This window comes from Hemitrygon akajei, chromosome 32 (genome assembly GCF_048418815.1).
Source record: "Hemitrygon akajei chromosome 32, sHemAka1.3, whole genome shotgun sequence".
In the NCBI taxonomy this organism is placed as follows: Eukaryota; Metazoa; Chordata; class Chondrichthyes; order Myliobatiformes; family Dasyatidae; genus Hemitrygon; species Hemitrygon akajei.
The window spans coordinates 30,815,355-30,838,310 of NC_133155.1; the positions used below are offsets into that span (position 1 = coordinate 30,815,355).

General features: G+C 38.5%; 1 protein-coding gene across 2 annotated transcripts in view; it reads left to right on the top strand.

The window, feature by feature from the left end:
• stk40 (serine/threonine kinase 40) overlaps window positions 1-22,956 on the top strand; it is a 96,708-nt gene that overhangs the window by 37,686 nt on the left and 36,066 nt on the right. For both annotated transcript variants that reach the window (XM_073034507.1, XM_073034506.1), the window contains exon 6: window positions 3,163-3,215. In XM_073034507.1, coding sequence (XP_072890608.1) covers window positions 3,163-3,215 — 53 coding nt within the window. The remainder of the gene's footprint in view (window positions 1-3,162; window positions 3,216-22,956) is intronic.

Sequence of the window (22,956 nt, forward strand, 5' to 3'; positions counted from 1 at the left end):
TGCAGTTTTTGGCTTACCAATGATAGATCTGCCCTCTGCAGCTCGGCGGATGTTTGCATTTGCTACTTTAATGGCTAGAAGATCTATTTTATTGAATTGGAAAGAGATGAATCCTCCAACTACATCTCAATGGTTTTCTCAAACCATATCCTGTTTAAATTTAGAAAAAATCCCTCGGTTAAATTTGAAGAAACTTGGAGGCCTTTTATTCAATACTTTCATAGAATGTAATTTGACCTTTTCCGATTCCTTTATATCATTCATTAATTTGAGTAGAGGAGTGGAGTTGACGACACTAATGATTTTATTTGATGTGACAGAATAGCCCAGCTTTGTTTAGTTTATGTTGTGTTTAGTTTATTTTGTTTTTGATTTCTCAATTTGGGGTTTTTTTCCCCATCTTTTTATTTTATTTTTGTATCTTGTTTATATCAAGGGTTTGGGAGGTCAATTATATTGGTGTTACCTATAGTTTTTACTCATATGTTAATTGCCAACAATGTAATCCCACTCCCTTTATACTATTATGACCGTTATGTATTTGTCTTTGAAAAATTCAATAAAAAGATTGAAAAAGAAAGAAAATAATAGCTTCAAATTTAATTAAATAAAAACTAGTCCATTTTTTCTAAGAGAACTATTGTGGAGCAACTGTTAATCTAACTTAAGTATCTATTTCACAGTCAGAATTTTGATGGCAGTAATTTAAGTTTTTAACTTTCTACTGTATTAATAACCTTTGTGTGGTTATCAACTCCTAAAACTGTTTATAGCAGTAACATTTGGTCCATCAAGTTCAGACCACCATTTTACCTGTTTAAGTATTGAATGATATTTCCTGTATTCCACAAGCTGCTTTTATCTGTTTAATCCCCTGTATGATTTAACATATCATTCAACATTTTTAATTACCTGACAAAAGTTAAGATGATTTTTATTCAAGTTTCAGTATTTGAAAGTAGAGAGGTCAGTTACCTCACAAATAAGAGTAAATAAATCTGCTTGCATCAGCAGAAGTTGCTTCCATTTTTGAGATGGTTGGTGTTTCAATCCAAAATTGTGAGATTTCAGAGATGTTTCTCCTTACTTTGCATAAAAGGATTTGCATATCTGTAAGCACATAAAATTTCGCAAACCAGTATGACCACAGTGTTTTGGAACCGAATTTTTGCTTCATGGAGAGATGAAAATAATTTTTGATATACTGATAAATTTGCAGTTTCATTTCTACAGCAGAAAATAATGTCATCAAAGTAACCTTTTATTATAGTAATGGAAGGTATTTAAGCTATGTGGAATATTTCTTTTTTTGTAATTTATTTTTTTATTGAAGTTCATCAAACAAACATTTCCATAAGATGTATTTCAGACATTGTACATATATATCATATAATCATACGTATCACAAATCTCCACAAAGTATTTATCTGAGGTATACACTTATAGAAAAGAGTGGAAAGAAAAAAAAAGCAAAAGGAAAGAACTATGTACAAGTAGGGAGTGATCTTTTTTTTTACAACAGATTCATTGATTTGTGAGAATAAAATCAGGCCTATGAGGCATTATGTAGTTAAACCAATTTCCCAGTATGAATCAAATTGTTCCAACTTATGATTAACAGATGCTGTTATCTTCTCCATTTTGTAAATGTCCATTGTAATTTCCATCCATGTATTTAAAGTTGGGCTCTCCTGTGATAACCATTTTCTAGTAAGTCTTTTTACCAGCCACCAACAGTATATTCATTAAATATTTATCTCTTTTCAACCGTTCTTGAGGTATATATCCAAAATATATGGTCTTACTCTCCAAGGGTATTTCACATTTAAAGATGTCTTGTAGGGCATTGTGTATCCCCCCCAATAGTTTTTGATAACAGGGCAGTCCCAAAAAATATGATAATGATTTGCATTTTGATTTCCACAATTTCTCCAGCAAACAGGGTTACTATCATAATGGGATTATGTGGAATATTTCTTAGCACCTAGGGTGTCAGTACCTAGTCCTTAGTAAAGTGAATTACTTCAAAAATATATTCATACCTTTGTCAAGTACTGTCAATGAGCTGGAAGCAGGTGAATTGTATCAACAAACAGTTCAGACCAGTTAATGGCCTGAGAAAAGTGAGCTTAACTCTACAGATTAACAGTGAAGCAACTATTTATCTTAAATGTGTAAAACCCCTGTAGTAAATAGCTATATTTCATTGATTTGATCAGTTCTGGGTGGGAAAAGTGTCAGGACCCTTACCATTCGCAGGGGGTCCATGGATCCCAAGTTGGGAGCCCCTTTTTAAAATTTGCTTGTCAGTATTCACCAGAAGTGTTGATTTTAATAAGACTGTAAATTTACAATCAGCAGAAGCTTTCAACAATTACGAATGTGATGTTGAGGATGGGCAAATGGCGTCAAATGCAAACAGTTGAGCCAAGTTGATCTTTTGCTATGGATTGAAAACTTGCAGTAGGTCTTTTAATTATACCCAATGATCCAGCATAGACAAGTGGAAACATTAGGATATAATGTTTAATTTGCTTATGCTTTTCTTCTCCATCTATTTGTTTTATTTCTGTTTCCCCAGAATAAGTGGGTAAGGTTCAATGATAATTTGGTTAAAACCATTCATCATATATTTCAGAATGCAGTTGTTCAGTATGTGCTCACCCACTCTAATTTGATGTGTAGCAGTATGACAAATGGATTGTACATAGACTTCCTCTGTTTTGAAATCAAGTAACGAAGAAAATTTTGTTCATTTGAGCCAGCTACAGGGTTTGAGCAGACTCTCCTAGCCTAGTAAAAAGTCGTTATTAATTAAAACAATGCTATTAAGTTTTTCCAGAGTTGTAAAATATGTATGTTAGATCATTTGGTATTTGAGTTTTATGCAAATTTTACTATTCTGATTCCCATACTGTTCGTCACTTTGTCACATTACCAGCAACTTCACCAAAAAGCTATGTAATGAAGAGGAATCTTGAAGAATTCTTCTACTATTCAATTCACATCTGACATGTCCATCTGATTATAATGAGTCTTTGAGAAATCTTTTTTCAATTTGTTTCTTTTGCATTGCAAAATAAAACTAATGTACTGTCAGTCATAATCTTTAGTTCAGTGTCTGCTTGCTCAATCATAAAAAGTAATTTATTTTTTCTACAGAAGAACATTGTGCATAGGGATCTGAAGCTCGGGAACATGGTGCTAAATAAAAGGTAAGCTGAGATGTATTTCTCTCAATTATTGATATTATGTTGTGTACTTTTCCGGTTCATTATTAATCCAAAGGACCGGAACATTTAACTGAGAGAATGATATCAGCTTTGGTGTTCTGAACTAATTATAGTAAAGCTGTGCTGTTTCCTCTCATCCATCAATGCATATGGTCTCAGAAGAGTGCACATGTTCCCCCACTAATCTTGTATTCCTTTTCTCTCGGTGGTACCCACAGTCTTCCTGTTTGTCATTACTAATTCAGCTATGGATTCAGTCAGCTTTGTACTGTAGACCAATACACCAGGCTCATTGATACACAGTTAAGTAAAATAATTCACAGTACTGTTGAACAAACTTTGATTCTCTTAATCTGGACCTCATTTACATTTAGATCCAATTGCACAGTTCATGAACAGGTATTTAATTAAAGCATTTCCTCAGACAAAAATAACCAGTTGCACCAGAAATGGTTTGAGTCATCCAGTAGGCATTAGCAACTCATCACTTGGCAATGTTATAGTTCCTGATTATCAAGCTGTAAGCAGAAACTTGGAAGTGAAATTTTGTATGATACAGTAATTTGAGTTATGTAAATTGGTACGTTGGTTTGTTCTGGTTACACGTATCGAAGTACAGTGGAAAAACCTGTGTTGCACATTTTCCATCCAGATCAACACACACAAAATGCTGGAGGAGTTCAGTAAGTCAGGTCTCATATCTGGAGGGGGATAAACAGTCAGTGTTTTGGGCCAGAACCTTTCATGATCTGGTGGGAGAGGAGAAGAGAGAATGTCTAGGGTGTGTGGGATCTTTGATTATGCTAGCTAATTTACTGAGGCAATAAGAAGTGTAGATGGAGGCCATGTAGAGGAGGCTGGTTCTGCAATGTGCTGAGCTGTGCTACATGCTCAAAAAGGATTTGGATAATCTGAGTTAAATAAAGTAGCATTGCTGCTGTATAGCTGAATGTTGCAAAAAGTGAGCAATTATTAGCTTCTCAGTGACAGCACCTCACCCACTAGTGAGGAAGAGAAGGAGGAAAATGAAGTAGAGATTGTACTACAGGACCTGATACCCTGTGAAATTTTTACACTTAAAGGTGTGATAACAAACAAGCCTAGCCAATTTTTTTTGTGATCTGTCGAATCATTAGAAATTGTCCTGCACAGTTATTGTAGCTTAAGGTTTCATAAATCCTGTATAGGATTATAACACTTCCGTTTATATAACGAGCAAACACGAGGAAATCTGCAGATGCTGGAAATTCAAACAACAACACACACAAAATGCTGGTGGAACATAGCAGGCCTGGCAGCATCTATAGGGAGAAGCGCGTCCTGACAAAGGGTCTCGGCCCGAAACGTCGACAGCACTTCTCCCTATAGATGCTGCCTGGCCTGCGGTGTTCCACCAGCATTTTGTGTATGTTGTCCATTTATATAAATCCAGTTAATAAAATCAGGCTGTAACACTTCTGTTTTGTTTTGCTTGATTATTATTAGTAAGTGTAACAGAGAAATCACACTGAAGATGCCTTTTGCTTAATTTCTCTATTTAAAATTCAGCACCAGGAAAACTTGCTTCTCAGATCTTTATGGTGTCAACAAGAATAAGGCTTTTGAAGAATTGTAGGTTTGGAGGCAAGGGTGGATGCTGGAAATATTGCTTGATTTTATTTATTTACTAGAATGTCACATGCCAGCCACAGCGCTATCAGCTCTCTTGTACCATCCAGTAAACATTGGTTGAGATAATCAATACATTTTGACAGAAGGTCATTGACTTGAAATGCTAATTCTACTTGTATTTGCACAGATACTGCTTGACCTGAGTATTAACAGCGTTTCTGATTTTTATTTTGTTGGTTGGGTTAGTTTTTTTTTGTGTGGTTACCCTCTAATCTGTCCATTTTTATCTTGGGTGGCCTACACACTGTTACAGATTACAACACAGGTTTACATTTGTAGTATGCCTACTGCTGTAAATTATTGATGAAGTTTGCCAGTACTGTTCATTTCCTTTCCAACGAGATGCCCTGACAATTAAAAATTAAATACTGCTACATAGCTCCAGTTATTTGGGCTCTGATTTTAGTGTTAATGACAGGAAATCATTTTGAGCACTATATTTTTGCTGCATTTATGATGGACATTTTTTTCATTTTGTATTCATTTAAGGGACACGGGCTTCATAGACTAAGCTACCATTTAATTGCCTGCTCTTAGTTACTCCTCAGAAGCTCAGAAGGTAGTGATAAGATCCTCCTTGAACTATTGCAGTCTTTGAGATGTAGATATACCAAGAATACTACCAGGGGCAAAGTTCCAAGATTTTGACCTAGCAACAGTGCTGTACTTCCATGTCAGGATGGTGTATGTATTGGAGAGTAAATTCCAGACAAGGGTATTCATTATTTATTCATTTAGTGATACAACGTGGAACAGGCCCTTCTGGTCCAATGAGCTGCACTTCCGAGCAACCCATATATTGAACACTCGGCTCATCACAAAACAATTTACAATGACCAATTAACCTACTAACTGGTATGTCTTTGGACTGTGGGAGGAAACCAGGGCACTCAACGAAAACTGCACTCGGGGAGAATGTACAAACTCCTTACAGATGGCGCTGGAACTGAACTCAAGTTTGGAGTGCCACAAGCTGTAATAGCATTGTGCTAATTGCTATTCTTCCATGGCATCCTAACAATAGCAAGGGTTGCTGCCTTTGATCCTTCTAGTTTGAGTTAGAAGGTGCTGTCTAATGAGTTTTGATGAGATCCTGCACTGTATCATGTAGATCCTACAGCTCTGCTGCCACTGTGTCAGTAGTGGGATGAATGGTTGTGAGTGGGTGTCAGTCAAATGGACCTTGAGCTACTTGAGCTTTGTTGAAGTTGCCCTCATCTAAGCAAGTGAGTGGTATTTCAACAGCATTCTTGATTTGGGCCATGTAGATAGTGGGCATGCTTGGGGAGCTAGAAGCTGAGTTGTTGCAAGATTGCTTGCCTCTGACTTATTCTTTGGGCTATACTGTGTATGTGCTATTTCTCTTCTGTTTTGATCGATGGTAACTCCTTTAGACATTGGTGAGGAATTCAGTCATGGCAGGCAGTATCATAAAATATCAGGCATTAATCCTGGATTTAGTTGAACATCATTGCCTGGCACTTGTGTCGCACAAATGTTACTTGCCATCTATCAGTCCAGGTCTGCATGTTATCTAGGTCTTGCTGCTTTTGGTGTGGACTGCTTTATTATTTAAGGACTTACAGATGATGCTGAACTTCATATGAGTGAAGGAAGGCAGGTCATTCCAGAAGTAGTTGAAGATGGTTGGACCTTGGACACTACCCTTAGGAACTCCTGCATAGATGTCCAATGGCTGAAAGCATTGGCCTCTAATCACCTTAGCCATCTTTCTTTGTGCTAGATATGATTTCAGCCAGTGGAGGGATTTTCCACAATTCCCATTGACTCCCTATTTGTAGGGTTCCATGGGGCATAATTGATCAAATGCTGCTTTGATATTGGGGAATTGCTCTCACTTGACCTCTGAGCCTTCAGTTCCTTTGTCTATTTTTGGATTAAGCTTGTAATGATGTCAGGAACTGAGTGACATGGGTGAAACCCAACTGAGCTTCTGTGTTTTTTATTTAGTTGTTTGCCTGTTCTCCATCTCCCTCTGGTGCTTCCCCCCCGCCCCTTTCTTTCTCCCGAGGCCTCCCGTCCCATGATCCTTTCCCTTCTCCAGCTGTGTATCACTTTCGCCAATCACCTTTCCAGCTCATAGCTTCATCCCACCCCCTCTGGTCTTCTATCATTTTGCATTTCCCCCTCCCCCCCACAACTTTCAAATTTCTTACTATCTTTCCTTTCAGTTAGTCCTGACGAAGGGTCTCGGCCCGAAACGTCGACAGTGTTTCTCCTTATAGATGCTGCCTGGCCTGCTGTGTTCCACCAGCATTTTGTGTGTGTTGTTTTAATTTCCAGCATCTACAGATTTCCTTGTGTGAACTTCTGTGAGCACGTTATTGCTAACTATGTGCTGCTTGCTTGTATTTGTATTGCAGAAGGAAAATGAGGAAACAAGTTGTATAATGTTCCATCACAGAGCTTGGTATGTTAATTGTAGTTGAAAATGTTCACTGTTTATCATTTTTACATCTGTTGATATATTGCCAAATTCAACCCAATATTAAAGATGTACTTTATACTTTGTGTATAGAATTTCCTTGAATGATATTTTGGCAGATATTCTCCCCTCGTACTCTTTATCTGGCACTCCCAATTATACCATAGGAAGAACGTGAAATTTTTGCTACTTCATATACCAGACAACAAGTCCTTGTAAGTGTCTAAAGGGCATGTATTGAACATAGTTTTGTGTGGTTAAAACACATTGAACCTGAATGGTGGAAATCTTCTGTAGTTAAGAAATTAGATTTTTCGAGGTTAAGGTATATGGGAATAGTGCAAGAAAGAATGAGATTTTTTTTTTGAACCAACGATCATCCATGGCAGAGCAGGCAGAAAGGTCCAAAAAACAAACTGCAGCTTCTCTTTCTTGCTAAAGATGTTGTTTAATAAGGTTTTCAAATGGTCAAGTTTGATTGGAATGAAGAATCTGCTGCATTTGGTGCAGTTAAGTGCTTAGTGAATATTACTGACACCTTTAATTTTAAATACTTATTTCATATAACTAAAGCACAACTGATTTTAAGTATATTGTGTCATTTTTTTAATGAACATAATGAAAAGTTGGATTAATGATTCTACTTTTGACATTTCTATATAAATAGTAATTGCTTGCTATGAATCCCAGTTTTGTCTTACAAAGGGAAACATTTTATTCATAAAGATTGAAAACTATGTGCAAAGATGAGTGTTCAGCTTTTAATCGAACATATTTGAATGGTTTATTGCAACCCATTTCAACTTGGCACAAATTCATTGTATTTCATAAGATTGTAGGAGGCCTGTGATCTTTTAGTCAACATGAAATAGAGTTTGTAATTGTTCCACTCTATAATTTATTGTTGTGGTTTGCTGTGGCATTGCACTATTGTGCAGTAAGGTGGCTAGAGAAAGTCAGGAAAGAAAATGCTTTTTTCATGTAGGAGTGCTGAAATTACAGTTCATACTGTTGTGTAAAAGGAATGCCTCCCGTGAAAGTCTTTCTTGTATGTAGGCAATAGGATTTGATGAAGAAATCATATTTGGGTGACTCGGAGTGAAAATCCATGACATGACGAGGCCTGCTTGTAAGTTAAAATTCTAGATAATGTAGCATTCAGAATAATTAAAGTAGTAGTGTGTGTCTGGCATATACCATAATATAGTTCATGTTTGTGCCATTTTTTCCCCATAATATAACTACAACCTTCAGTTACAATAACTGTGTGGGATGCAGAAACAAAGTAATTTGCATTCTCGATGTCAAAGATTGTTTTAAGCATGTGGGGAGGGGGTGCAGTGGCTTTGGGGGAGATTCCATTCTTGCAATAGCTAGCCAGTTTTGCTGTATACTCAAGAACATGAAAATAGGAGCAGAAGTGGGTCATCATGTCCTTCAAGCCTCCCCTAACATTCAATATGATAGTGGCCGATCAATACTGGTTTATACTTATCTGACATTTCTCTATATCCTTTGACTATCTACCTTATTTAAAATATTTCTAAAGCATTCTAGAGATTTGTCCCTTTCTGCAAGAAGAAATTCCATGTAGCTCTGTTTTAAATTATATGCCTCTTGTAGTTATGACTCCTTGTTTGATAATCTCTCCCTAGCGAAGACATCGCAACATGTAGGCTGAATATGGTCATCTCTCATTTTTACCTCCAAGGAGTTAAAGACCTGAACTATTTAGTCCCTCTTGGTAGGATGCTCTCTCATCGTAGGAATTAGACAGGTAAATCTCCTTTGTATGGCCAGCATTATTGCAGGTAGCTGCATTGTGACTGCTCAGGTAATGGAAATTTTGCAGTATCCTATCAAACATGCTCTTCTTTCTGGAGACATGCTCTTCTACCTGTTTTTGTATCACCTGCAAATTTAGAAACATTGCATGCTGTTCTTTCTCCCAGGTCGTTAGTGTAAATTGCAAACCAACAACTAACCCTGCATTATTCCACTAATTACCATCTCCCAGTCTGAAAAGAATCCATTAATTTCAACTGTTTTCTTATGAGATGGCCAGTTTTCACTCCATTCTAACACACTTCCTCTGATACCATGGGCTTTTAATTTACGTACTGGTTCCTATGTGATGCTTTGTCAAGTGCCTTTTGGAAATCTGAATACTACCTCTACAAGTTCCTTTTGCCCAAATTGCATTTGCATTCTCCAAGAATTTGAGTCAATATTATTTACCTTTCACAAAAACATGTTGACTAGGTTTAATTATATTCTGCTTTCCTAAATAATCAGCTGTTTCCTCTTTGATTATTTTTTTGAGCAAGGAAGTCACATTGGTGTTCCAATCTTCTGGTACCCAGTTTACCATGTTAGGAAAACATTTAACTGATGGGTCAAGTATCTCTGTGACCATTTCCTTTAAAACCCACTAGGTCCTGACAATTTGTCTACATTTACCTCCCAGATTTTCTCCCAACACTTTTGTCCCTTGTCATTGGGATCTTTATAAGTTCTACCATGTTATTTGAAATTAGCCTGGCTCATATCTTTGATACCTTTCTGTACTATAAAATTCTTAGGCTGTGGCTACATCCTGTCTTGACAGAAAGTAGTGTAGGTGTTTTATTTGCATAATAGTAATGGGAACTTTCAGTGCTATACTTTTATGCCTACTTTAGGGGGAAACATTTTCTTCAGAGGAGGAAAACTTCCCTGTGCCAGTGTGATGATTTCTGTTCCTTACTACATTCTGGAGATTTTTGAACCTACAAAAGTAGGTTACGGTACTTCCGGTAAGATGGTGGCACAATTCAAAGCAGCAGCCTCTCGGGAGCCAACCAAAGGTGCACCTTTCTTATTAAAATGTGTTTTTTTTATGATTGTAAGACTATACTGAATATCAACAGCAATGGGTATAGCAGGTCTACCACGTCAGTGAGCGGTTTGTTGTTTGGAGCAGCCGGCCGAGTCAGAGAAGGAGAAGCTAGTGCCTGTCTCGGTTTAGGTGAAGCTCTCACGGGTCAGATTAGGTTCAGAGGAGCTGACCTGGGTGCAGACCGTGTTGCTGCTTGCTACTTGAAGGCATCAGAGTTGTTGCACAAAAGCAGCTTGTAGTAACTGTGAGTGACTGTCTTGTAGGTTTCCTTGCAATTGCAAGACCCTATTGAACATTGATAATGTAAGATGCTGCAGGCCAGTTGCCCTTGTTTGGTGGTGAGACAGGTGATGAAGCTGCACTGTGGCCTCAGTTGTAGCAAGGACTGGGCCTCAAGCGGGCTTGCCTGCTGCTGCAGTCCTAGTGAGACGATGCTGGAGGTGATGTAGCATAGTCTATGTTCGGTTGGGAGCTGGGCTCTCTCATCAGTGCTGCCCTCGGATGTTCAACTGGTGGGATGATAAGCTGGATTTCTGGGAGCTGCACCATCAATTTGCATGTTGATGAGGAACTTGGACTATGCATGTGTTTTCTTACGTCACAGTGTGTTTTTTCCTCTCTCTCACACTCACTATTTTGAATGTATGTAATGCACCTTGACCCTAGAGGAATGCTGTCTTGTTTGACTGTATCCATGCATGGTTTGAATGATAATTAAACTGAATTTGTTTTGACAAGATTACAGGTGACTTTTGTAAACTCCAACTTCCCTTTTTATTTTAAAAATATCGAGTTATTCATTTATAAAGAAAGTGCTCTTATTTTCCCCTGCCGTCCTTAATCCACATTGATATAGTTTGTTACATAACATCAAATGTGGTGTCCCTCATTTCTCTGCTTACTTGAGCCTCCAATACACTCCTACACCAACCTGAGTTATCAATTGTTCAATTTTAGTCAACTTGTATCTTCTGCAGAAGGTACAGAAAATGGCCACTCTTTTCTCAGGGGTAAATGCAGAATAAAAACAGCCTTTGTAATCCTGCCCTTGATCTCTGGCCACTGAATTTAGTCTCTGGTGACATTTATTGATTTGGGGGCAAAAACTTTCCATCAAGAATGCAAGAAAAGCATGGGAAATTTTGATGACTACAATCTGTCAAGGGCAGAGCTCCCTTTTACCCATGTGCCTGAGATGCAGATTAAAATCCAGGACCTTAGCATTTTTTTGGTTCCATGAATATACCAAATACATGCTCCCCTTTCATTCCACAGATTGGTGCTGCTTGGTGGTGGGAACCATTTAAGATGAGGAGTGTGAGATTTTACTGGGGCATTTAATATCATGGGAAGTTCCACATTGGATAGGTAGGAAGCTGTTCAGATGATGTGTCATTGTTTGCCAATGATCTAGTAAGGAAAGTTTACAGGCGTTGGATGATATGGCTTCATATGCCAACAAGACATGGCTCATAATATTCCTCAATTCATGAAGAATTACAAACTGTTTCTCACCTTACACTGAAAAGCATGAGGGAATAGCTAGTTCCTGTCACAAGTAGCTAGCGTTCAAAGTAGGTCACTGGCTAAGAAGCTGTATAAGAAACCTTTTGTTTTAAATTGCACCACAGACTGGGGCCAGTATTTGAAAATGCCTTGGTTTATCTCATTAAAAATTTGAAGAAAATTTTGGCATGGATTCAAGTGTAAGTTCCAAAAGCAAAAAGTGTTGTGTTTCCATTAATGATTCACCAAGTTACCCCAGTGACATGTTTTTTTTCTTGACACAGCAATTTTTATCGATGTGTTTCTGTTGTGGGTTTTTTTTGGGTGGGCCCATGAATGTGAAGTTTCCTGTCAGAGCCTTGATATATTTCAGTGCTTCACATACTGAATTTGTCTCGGTGACTTTGATGTAGTCAATGTTGCAGGCTAAGCTCTTAGTTGGAAAATATTTTATTGCTGTTTTACTTTGCTCACTTTATCCCTGGCTTTTTAGAATATCTTGGATTTTCCCCAAAGTTCCACTTTTACTTGTGGAAATTGTGAAGTGGTCAGAGCATATAAGAGAGTGTACAATACATTTAACACTGAAAAAACAATGGATCTCTATTTCAGGAGGTATTTTTAAACTGGAAAATGTGAAATTTAAAGTATCTTTGAATATGCTTACATATCAAAGAAAGTAGGCAAAGTCCATTGGATGATTAGGTTGGCTATTCATAGCTGAAAATGTTTATAACTACACTGTTCAGTAAATGCTATAAAATATTTAACAGGGTAAGTTTTCTATCTATTTTTCTTTTCATTCTGTTCTGCCTCAGCCATATGGGATAGGATGTAGGGTTGATATTGCGAGTAAAAGAGGGGCATAGTTCTCCATGGATCAACTTGCATGATTATTCTTTGAGCTAGAAGGCTTGACTTTTTGAAACCTTTAATGAATAGGGGTTTTCAAGCAGATGTTACTCAGTTACTAAACTGGAGCTCTGGAATAAACATCCAGTGAATAAGTTCAATTCTGTGGTTGCTTCAATCAAGAGTGAGTGAGCGGGGAGCCAATCCTGTATTGTGTAACACTGCCATTTTTTAGGAAAAATAGACCAATTCTGACAACTCTACTACCTGTCTTGTATCTATGAGTCAGTACAATGCTGAAACTTTCTTTTAAACCTTAGACTAAAAATTTGTAAAATGTTACTGCTTATCTGAAGTGATGTAATTAGACCTACCGTTCCATTCCTTCCTGTATAAACTCAATCTGATCCTCCACCTCTTTTACCCTCTGGAAGAAGTCACTGAAATACTTATGTAAAGCCACAACCATGAGTGTATTCTTCCAGTCTTTCCTGTACAGTATGTCATCTATATGTAATGATATGTTGGTGAGAATATAGATTTGGAAACGCTGAGCCTAACTGAATTGTATTGAGTAAGCTTTGTGCTGTGCTCTTATAACTAGTAACATCCCAATGTTTGTGTTGAGTTTGTGGATTTTGTCTCCCTGCCTCAAACATGTTTTGTTGTTTTATGTGTTCCTGCAGCACCAAAATGACTTTTTTCAAACACAGTTTTCAGCTTTTCGCTTTCTTCTCTCCCCTACCCACACTGTGCTTTAATAAAATAAGTTTTTGGGAAATGCATGCATACAGATACTGTATTGGTCTTTCCTGTTTGTCTCTTTCAGCTTTTCTATTTATTTTTGGTTTTGTAGGCTAATTTGTGAAGATCTTCTAGCTATAGTCTTTGGAGTGCAAATTTCTGTCTTTTACAGAAGTAAATAACTTTTCAAATAACTGTGTCACGCCTTGTTTTGACAGTTTAATGCAGTTTCCTTAATCTTTTGTAAATTATTCATCTTTACAAGAGTTGTGTGTAGGAATAGAAATTTAAATTTGGGCCATTGCCCTATATTTAGTGCATGTTACTATTGTGGTGTAACATCAGTAAAAGGTGACTCATTTATTACAACCACTGCTGGGTTTAGTTCCATAGTGATCTGTACCTATTCCAGCTTGTGGGTGGGGTTGGGTATTTAGAAAAACAAGTGTAGATTAGTTCAGTATGTTTCTTGTCTCAGGGAAAATGTTTAATGAGCTGGTGTTGTGGACTTGGTGACTTCCATGTTATGTATGTTCAGTTCATGATAATTCACCTTTATGGAATTCACAAATCATAGCCCAAAAATCTGAGATGCAAAATTAAATTCGCTCTTCAAATATTTGTGATTTAAAAAGAAAAAGTACCAAAGAAAGAATAAATTTTCTTTTTTTCAACTTGCATGTTTTGATACATGTGCAGATAATGTGACATTTTTGTGCAGTAGATTCATTTTGTTATTTACCAATATTTTTTTCACCTGAGTTTTCCATATAATTTACCCTTAAGATGTTAAGAATGGCAGCAAGCTTAAATGGAAGTTGCAAACTATATTATTAGTTGTTGAGTTATATCTTGAAACGATCTTACCTATATTTGATATGTTTGTTTTTATTTAAACTGAAGGGTGGAATGTGATAAGCGTGTCTCCAAAACCAGTGGCTGACCATTTAAGAGATTTAAGAAACTGACAAAGCAATCTCTTAAAGTGTGCACTGCTGTGGTACTAGCAGCTGAGCTATTCATTACCATAGAGAGAATCCTACTTGCAACATGAGACTGGATGGAAAATCGGGGTTTTGTTATGGAAATCATGCTATGGACAGCTTAGAAACATAACCCCTTCAAGGTACAGGGGTTACCTGGTAATTTCTATTGTATCGTTGCTTTGATTTATTTGTTACATACTGGCCTCCTGCTTTGACCTGTTGGTGTATATGCCAGTGAAAGTTGGTTTTGGAACCATGAAAACTCAACAGCATATTTTGTGTATAACCATGTTTAAGATGGTGCTGGTGAAGCATAGTGACAATTTACTGGTAACAAACCTATCTATAAACTGCTGTAGTAATCACACTTTTTCATGGATACGATCACTGCAATCGGTAGCCTGCAACTTCCTTTTCGAAGCTGAGCTTTTGAACCGCCTGCATGACCTGGCATTTTTGCGGTGTGAACTGATGTCTTGAAGGTGCAGGACGGTTGCAGCGTGGCATGTACGGGCCGAATAAAGAGGGCACGCCATGACCCGAGAGCGAGGAAAGAATCAAGTTTTGATCAATTTAAGTGCTGGGCCAAATTGGAAAGGTTGGGTATGGGCTGAATTGAGGCAGCAGGGCCCAGCCCGATATCATATTGAAGTGGCAGAACCCAGGTCCGAGAGCGAGGAACAACTTGAAGTTTGGACAATTTAAGCATCAGGCCATATTGAAAAGGTCAGGGTCTGGGGGATGGGCCGGTTCAACTCGCTACTTCATTAACTTGCTTTTATTATTTGTGCAATTTGTTTTTTATATGCACATTGGCTGTTTGGTCTTTTATGGGTTCTGTTGGGTTTCTTTGTTTTGTAGCTGATGTAAGGAGATCGATCTCAACTTTGTATAATATATATACACACTTGGATAATGTTTTTTGAACTTTGAAGTGATATTGGAAGGGTCATTAGTATGTACACAAAACACTAGAGGTATTCAGCAGATCAGGCAGCATCTTTGGTAAAGAATAAAGAAGAGTCAACATTTTGGGTGGAGAATGATTTGTCCCTTTTAAAGCTTTGTGGCTATAGTCATTAGTTCTTGTAATACCACCTATCAGCGAAACCAAATATGAAAGGACTTAAATTTTTCATTAGTTTGTAATATGGCCAGCACTGGAAGTGATTGTATTGTTGCCATCCCTTATGGTCCTCAAACTGAGTTTCCATGTCATTTCAGAGACAGTGAGTCAACTGCATTACTGTGGACTTGAAGTTGCCTGAGAGGTCAGGCTAGATTTAAAATTAGACATTTTCTCTAAAGAAAGTTTCAGTGTTATTACTGCTAATAGGTTTTTTTAACTCCATATTTAATGAATTTAAGTTCCTTGTTGCCTTGGTGAGATTTAAAATCTTGAATCTGGATTTAGCCGAATAACATGTTCCCCATAAGTGTTTACAAAGAGGTCGTATGTCTGTTTTCTTTGAAGATGTTTTGCTAATTGAAGCATTTACAGTGTTATATATTTGAATACTTATTTTCTCCTTCAGTGATGCTGCTGAGCCAAACTATAATGGTCTCTCCTGTTCCTTTGGGTTCATCAGATGCATGAAGAGGAAGAGCTTGCTACATTGGCAACAGCTTGCTTTCTTGTTGTACTGCCCTCGCTTGTGTATCTAGACTTTCACCTTTTAATGCATTGCTTTTGAACTTGTATTTCTTCAGGCCCGGTAATTAACATTTCCCCCAAAAGATTTCTTCTGTTAACAGGGAACTTGAACAGGAAAATGGCCAACAATTGAAGAGGGAAGCTAGCTTGAAGCAGGATCTTTGTGGAATTTGTGCAACTGCTGCTTTATGATGTGTTATAGTGAAAACTCTGTTATCTGACGCATACCAAATGTGACGGACACCAGGAAATCAAATATTCCAGTTAGCTTGATGTTGGCTCTTTCCCTCAAATGCCAGTTCGCTAGGTGCCAGAAAACCACACACTCAATATGATAGTACTGTATATTATTTTACATTATTACAGTTGTCACTTTAAAATGCTATTATGAATACATTGATTCAGAAGTCATGCTAGAGAAGTCACTGTTAAGATTGTCTTTGCAGTGCTATTTTAATGGAGAATTGAGAAAGATTGAAAAGACCTATAAAGACTGAGGTTTTCATTCTTGTAAGGGGCTATAAGCAAGCATACAAGTGTTTAATCTGTTTCTCTGTGATAATTGAAAACATGTATTTTTAACAAGAATCGTACTTGTACAAATTGTCAACGGTTTTCAGGGATTAGAGCTAAAATAGGGAATAAGTGATCCCTTTGAGTTGCTGGGCATTTTCTTAGTTTGACTGACTATCCCAAACAGTTTGTTAATCCTATTAATGTATTTGAAAATGGGTTGGATTTCAATCACCAAACGATGGAAAAGAATGTTCTGTTATTCATTCCAACTCGGGTACTTCTCCCTGAGTGTTGACTGGATGATTCTGGATGAATGCCAACATGTCAGTGGTTTCTCCTTGCCAAAATTTGTGGTCTTTCTCAATGACTGCTTCATTGCTGTGTCTTTTGTCATCAAGCTCTGATCAACTGAGGTTCTTTATAATCTGTGTTTATGCCATGTACGTCAATGTGGCTGTGCACTGAGACCTTAAATGAATATTTTGTTCCTCTGCTTCTTTCTGCTTCCCACTGTAATGTGGTCCATGTTTGGCTTTGCTCTTTTCCCTATTTTGTCGAGTACATCAGTTATAGCAGATCTATTTCACGTCTCAAATTTATTAATTCCTGCTTGAACTCAGTTCCCAACATTCCTATTTCCTAGTTGATGTTACTTAGTTCCTGACTTTTCATGAACTGCAAAAATGTGCTAAAATCTGCATGTTGAAAAGTTATTCAAAATGACCTGGAACATTGGCTTCATGTTAGCATTCATTTCAAGAGGTCTAGAATACAAGAGCAAGGATGTGATGCTGAGGCTTATAAGGCACTGGTGAGGCCTCACCTAGAGTATTGTATACAGTTTTGGGCTCTTCATCATAGAAGAGATATGTTGGCATTGGAGAGGGTCCAGAGTAGGTTCACAAGGATTATTCCAGGAACGAAAGGGTTATAATATGAGGAACATTTGATGGCCCTGGGTCTGTACTCGCTAGAATTTAGAAGGATGAGGGGGAATCTCATTGAAACCTTTTGAATGTTGAAAGGCCTAGACAGTAGATGTGGAAAGAATGTTTCCCATGATGGGAGAGTCTGGGACAAGAGGGCACAGTCTCAGGATAGAGGGGCTGCTTTTAAAACAGATGTGGAGAAATTTCTTTAGCCAGAGGGTGGTGTATTTGTGGAATTTGTTGCCACGTGTAGCTGTGGAGGCCAGGTCATTGGGTATATTTAAGGCAGGGTTTGATATGATCTTGATCAGACATGGCATCGAAGGTTACGAGAAGGCCGGGGACTGGGGTTGAGGAGGGAAAAAGGATCAGCTCCGGTTGAATGGCGGAGAAGACTCAATGGGCCAGATGGCCTCATTTTGTTCCTGTATCTTAAGGTTTTGATTTTTCTTTCTCCGTAGATGCTGCCTGACTTTTTTTCTCTAACATTTTTTACTTTAGATTTTAAGCAGATGTACCATTTTGTATCCAAAATATTCTAGCAATATTTCCCTTCCCTTGACTGTTCTTATTACCATCCATTTACCTCATCCAGACAGGTCAAATACAATTAATGATCCTGCATTACTAGCATTTAGGTTTTTTGGTTCTTTTCCCTCTTGCACATATTTCCTTTGTTCTTCCCATCCCAGCAGAACAATTTTATTGCTTTTCCTTTTTCCTTGCTGCCATCCGATCCATCTTTGATTCCATAGTGGTCTTATTAAACAAGTGAGAAGTAAATGGAGTGGAAGTAAATAATCTTCAGTCCCGAGGGAATCCCTAAGAAAGAAAGTGATTCCATTTATTATCAGAGTATACAACCTGAAATGCTTATTCTTTGCATACATCCATAAAGACCAGGAGAAGCCAAAAGAATGACAGAAAAATGTTAGAACCTCAAAGCCCCCTTTCCCTACGCCTTTGCATAGGCAGCAGCAAAGCATCAACCCCACCACCCAATAATTAATCCTCCACAGAGACACCATGATCTGCGGTCAACAACAACTGTTTACCCAACAGTTTGCTATTCCACTGGCTGTCTCTCTCATTAAGAGTTGTCACCCATTTCACAGCAAAAGGGGAGACTAATAAACAGTGGCTTTTATAATGTTACAGTCTACCACGTCATGTTTTATTCCAAGATTCTTCAACTTGAGAATCGGCAGCAAATTCTTCCCAGCATCAAGAGAAAGAGAGCGATCACTTGGCTACAGAGACGTCTGGCTGCAGCATTTGCTGCCGAGAAATCTTAAATGTTTCTTCTCCCACGACGCCTCTGTCAGCACCACCGGCATGGATTTGGTTGTTCACAAATCTGTGCAGGGCTGCATCCTGGAGGCGCCATCTTCCAGGCCACTCCTGGAGAATGCTGGAGCACATTCACACGCTCCAAGTGCGGGAACTGATCCACAGTGGAAAAAAACGCAGTTTGAGTGCTGTTGCAGATGAGGGAATTCGATTGGATCTCAACCACCTTGAAAAGGAAAATGAGACATTAGAGAGAGGAATTTAAGCTGTTTCCACAGATACAGATGAGCTTGAAGAAGCAGCGATTTGGTACCCTCTTAGTTCCAGATCCTGTTCTCAATATGTTAATTCTAGTCGTCCTCCTGGTTTAGAAATTCTCCTCGGTATCATTTCCATCTGCCAAACAGATGGTGCAAAGCCCTTGCTATAAAGTATTCAATTTTGATGACCTTTTAACATTTTATAGCCAGCTTTCCCAAGTCCATAATGAGTGACAGAAACTTCAGCTATCCCTTGCACTGGCATTTTCTGCCTGAATTTTCCGTTTTGCTAGTCCATTTGCCTTCAAATGCCACCTCAAAATGATGCTTATCTACCCAGCAGTTTTCCGATACTTAGCATTTCAAGATCCTTCACTGGACAGAATTTGAATCAAGCTGATGTGAGGTTGGTGCAAGTGACACAAATCCTGATAAGAGGTGAGCTTCAAGTAATAAGTAGGGTATGTTTAGTGAACTCTGGAATGTATGGCTTAGGCAGCTAATGCTAGGACTTTCATTTAGACTATAAGAGGTTGGAGTAGAATTAGGCCATTTGGCCCATCGAGTCTGCTCCACCATTCCATCATGGCTGATTTATTATCCCTCTCAACCTTGTTCTCCTGCCTTCTCCCCAAAACCTTTGACACCCTGATTAATCAAGAACCTATCAACTTCCACCTTAAATATACACAATGCCTTGACCCACACAGCCGTCTGTGACAATGAATTCCACAGATTCACCACCCTATAGCCCAAGAAATTTTTCGTCATCTGTTCCAAATGGATGCCCCTCCATTTTAAGGCTCTGCCCTCTGGTCCTAGACTTCTCCATTAAGGGAGACATCCTCTGTATCTTTTCCATCTAGGCCTTTCAGTATTCCATAGGCTTAAATGAGATCTCCCACCTCATTTTTCTAAACTCCAGCGATTATAAGCCCACAGCCATCAAGTGCTCATCACGTGTTAACCCTTTCATTCCTGGATGAATTCTTGTGAACCGCCTATGGATCTTCTGTAATGCTAGCACATCTTTTCTTAGATAGGAGACCCAAAGCTCCTCACAGCACTCCATGTGGTCTGACCAATGCCGTATAAACCCTCAGTATTACATCCTTTTGCATATGAGGCCTGTCAAAATGAATGCTAACTTTGCATTTACCTTCCTTATCACTGACCAAACCTACAGCTTCAGGGAATCCTGCACGAGGACTCCCAAGTCCCTTTGCACCTATGATATTTGAATTTTCTCCATATTTAGAAAATAGTCCCACTATATTCCATCTGCCAGTTCTTTGCCTATTCTTCCAATCCGTCTTATTCCTTCTGCAGGCACTCTGCTTCCTCGGTACTACCTACCCCTCCATCTGTCTTTGTATCATCCACAAACTGGACGACAAAGCAATCAATTCCTTCAGCCATATCATTGACATATGACATGAAAAGAAGTGGTCCCAGCATCTGACCCCTGTAGCACACCACTAGTCACTGGCAGCCAACCAGAAAGGCTCGTTTTATTCCCACACTTTGCGTCCTGCCAATTAGTCAATGCTCTATCCAAGCTAGTACCTTTCCTGTAATACCATGGGCTCTTATCTTGCTGAGCATCCTCTTGTGTGGCTCCATGTTAAAGGCCTTGTGAAAATTCAAGAAAACAACATCCACTGACTCTCCTTTGGTTCTCCTAACTCTTATTTCCTCAGAGTTCCAGCAGATCTGTCAGGCAAAATTTCCCCTTAAGGAAACCATGCTGACTTTGGCCTATTTTGTCATGTGCCTCCAAATACCCTGAAACCTCATTAATAATAGACACCATCATCTTTCCAACCACTGAAGTCGGTAATCAGACCATAGTTTCCTTTCTTCTGCCTTCCTTCCTTCCTTAAAGAATGGAGTGACATTTGCTATTTTCCATTCCTCCAGAACTATTCCAGAATCCAGTGGTCTTGAACGATTTTGAACTAATGCTTCCACAGTCTCTTCAGCTAGCTCTTTCTGAACCCTGGGGTGTGGTCCATCTGGTCCAGGGGACTTGTGTACCTTCAGGTTTTTCAACTTCCCAAGCAGCTTCTTGTTAGCAACGACACTCACTTCTACCTTCTGACAGTCTTGCATTTTTGGCATTCTGCTATTGTCTTCCACGGTGAAGACTGGTGTGAAATACTTAAGTTTGTCTGCCATTTTTGTCCCCCTTTACTACCTCTCCAGCGTCATTTTCCAGCAGTTCAATATCCATGCTCGCCTCTTTTACTCTATAAAACTTCCTGTATCTTATTATTAGCTTATTGCCTTCATATTTCATCATTTCTCTTTGACTTTTTATTTGCCTTATATTTTTTTAAAGCTTTCCAGTCCTCTAACTTCCCATTAATTTTTGCTGTATTATATGTTCTCTCTTTTGTTTTTATGTTGTCTTTGTCTTCTCTTGTCAACCATTGTTGCCTTATTCTCTCTTTAGAATATTTCTTCATCTTTGGGATGTATCTGTCCTGCGCCTTCTGAATTTCTCCCAGAAATTCCAGCCATTGCTGTTCTGCCATCTTCTTTGCTAGTGTCCCTTCCAATCAATTTTGACCAGCACCCCTCTCATGACTCTGTAATTCCCTTTAATTCCACTATAATGCTGATACATCCAATATTCTTCCTCACAACCTGCAGGGTGAAAGCTATCCTAAGGGTTCCTTTACTTTAAGCTCTCTAATCAAATCTGGGTCATCACATAACACCCAATCTATAATTCCTGTTCCCCTACTGGGTTCAACCCCAAGCTGCTCTAAAAAGCCATCTCATAGGCATTCGACAAATTCCATCTCTCGGGATCCAGCACCAACTTGAATTTTCCAATTTACCTGTATATTGAAATATTGAAATCCTGCATGATTATCTTAACATTGCCATTTTTGGCATGCCTTTTTCTATCTGCTGTTGTAATTTGTAGCCCTCATCTTGGTTACTGTTTGGAGGCTTGTATATAACTCCTATCAGGGTCGTCTTATCCTTGCAGTTTCATAACTCTACCAACAAGGATTCAACATTTTCCAATCCTATGTCATCTCTTTCAAAACATTTGATTTCATTTTAACCAACAGAAACACAGCATCCCCTCTGCCTACCTGTCTATTGTTTTGATACAGTGTGTCTCCTTGGATGTTAAGCTCCCAATTATGATCTTCTTTCAGCTATGAGTCAGTGATGTCCACAACATCACACCTGCCAGTCTGTAACTGCACTACAAGATCTACTTTATTCTGTATATTGTATCCAATCAAATATAATACCTTCAGCCCCATATTCTTCATACTTTTTTATTTTGTCCCCATGTTATACTTTAAATCATCCGACTGACTGCAACCTTGCTCCATCATTTGCCTGTCCTCCAGTCTCACTACACACAGCAGCTAGTTGTATACCAACTGCCCCATCATCCCTATCCCTGGTTCCCATTCACCTGCCAAATTAGTTTAAACCCTCCCCAACAGTTCCCACAAACCTGTCAGCCAGGATATTGGTCCCCCTTGGCTTCAGTTGTAACCTTTCCTTTTGGTCCAGGTCATACTTTCCCCAGAAGAGATCCCAATGATCCAGAATCTGAAGCCCTGTCCTCTGCACCATTTCTTTAGCCATGCATTCATCTGTCAAACCCTCCTTCCCCTTACTGGCAAGTGGCACAGGCAGCAGTCCAGAGATTACTACCCTGGAGGGTCCCGTTTTTCAGCTTTCTACCTAATTTTCTGTATTCATCTAAAGGACCTCCTCCCTTTTTGTACCAATTTCATTGGTACCTTTGTGTACCACGACTTGAGGAAATTAAAAAAATATGTGAGAGACTAGAATTAGGAGTGTCAAAAATAGAGGAGAGCAGATATAAGAGGATTGGAACACGAGAGTAGACTATAGAAGTATTATAATGAGAATAAGACAGGAATTTGAAAAGGCATGTAAATGTCAAAATTCTAGAGAATCAGATTAATATCTCTGGCATATGAAATATTGT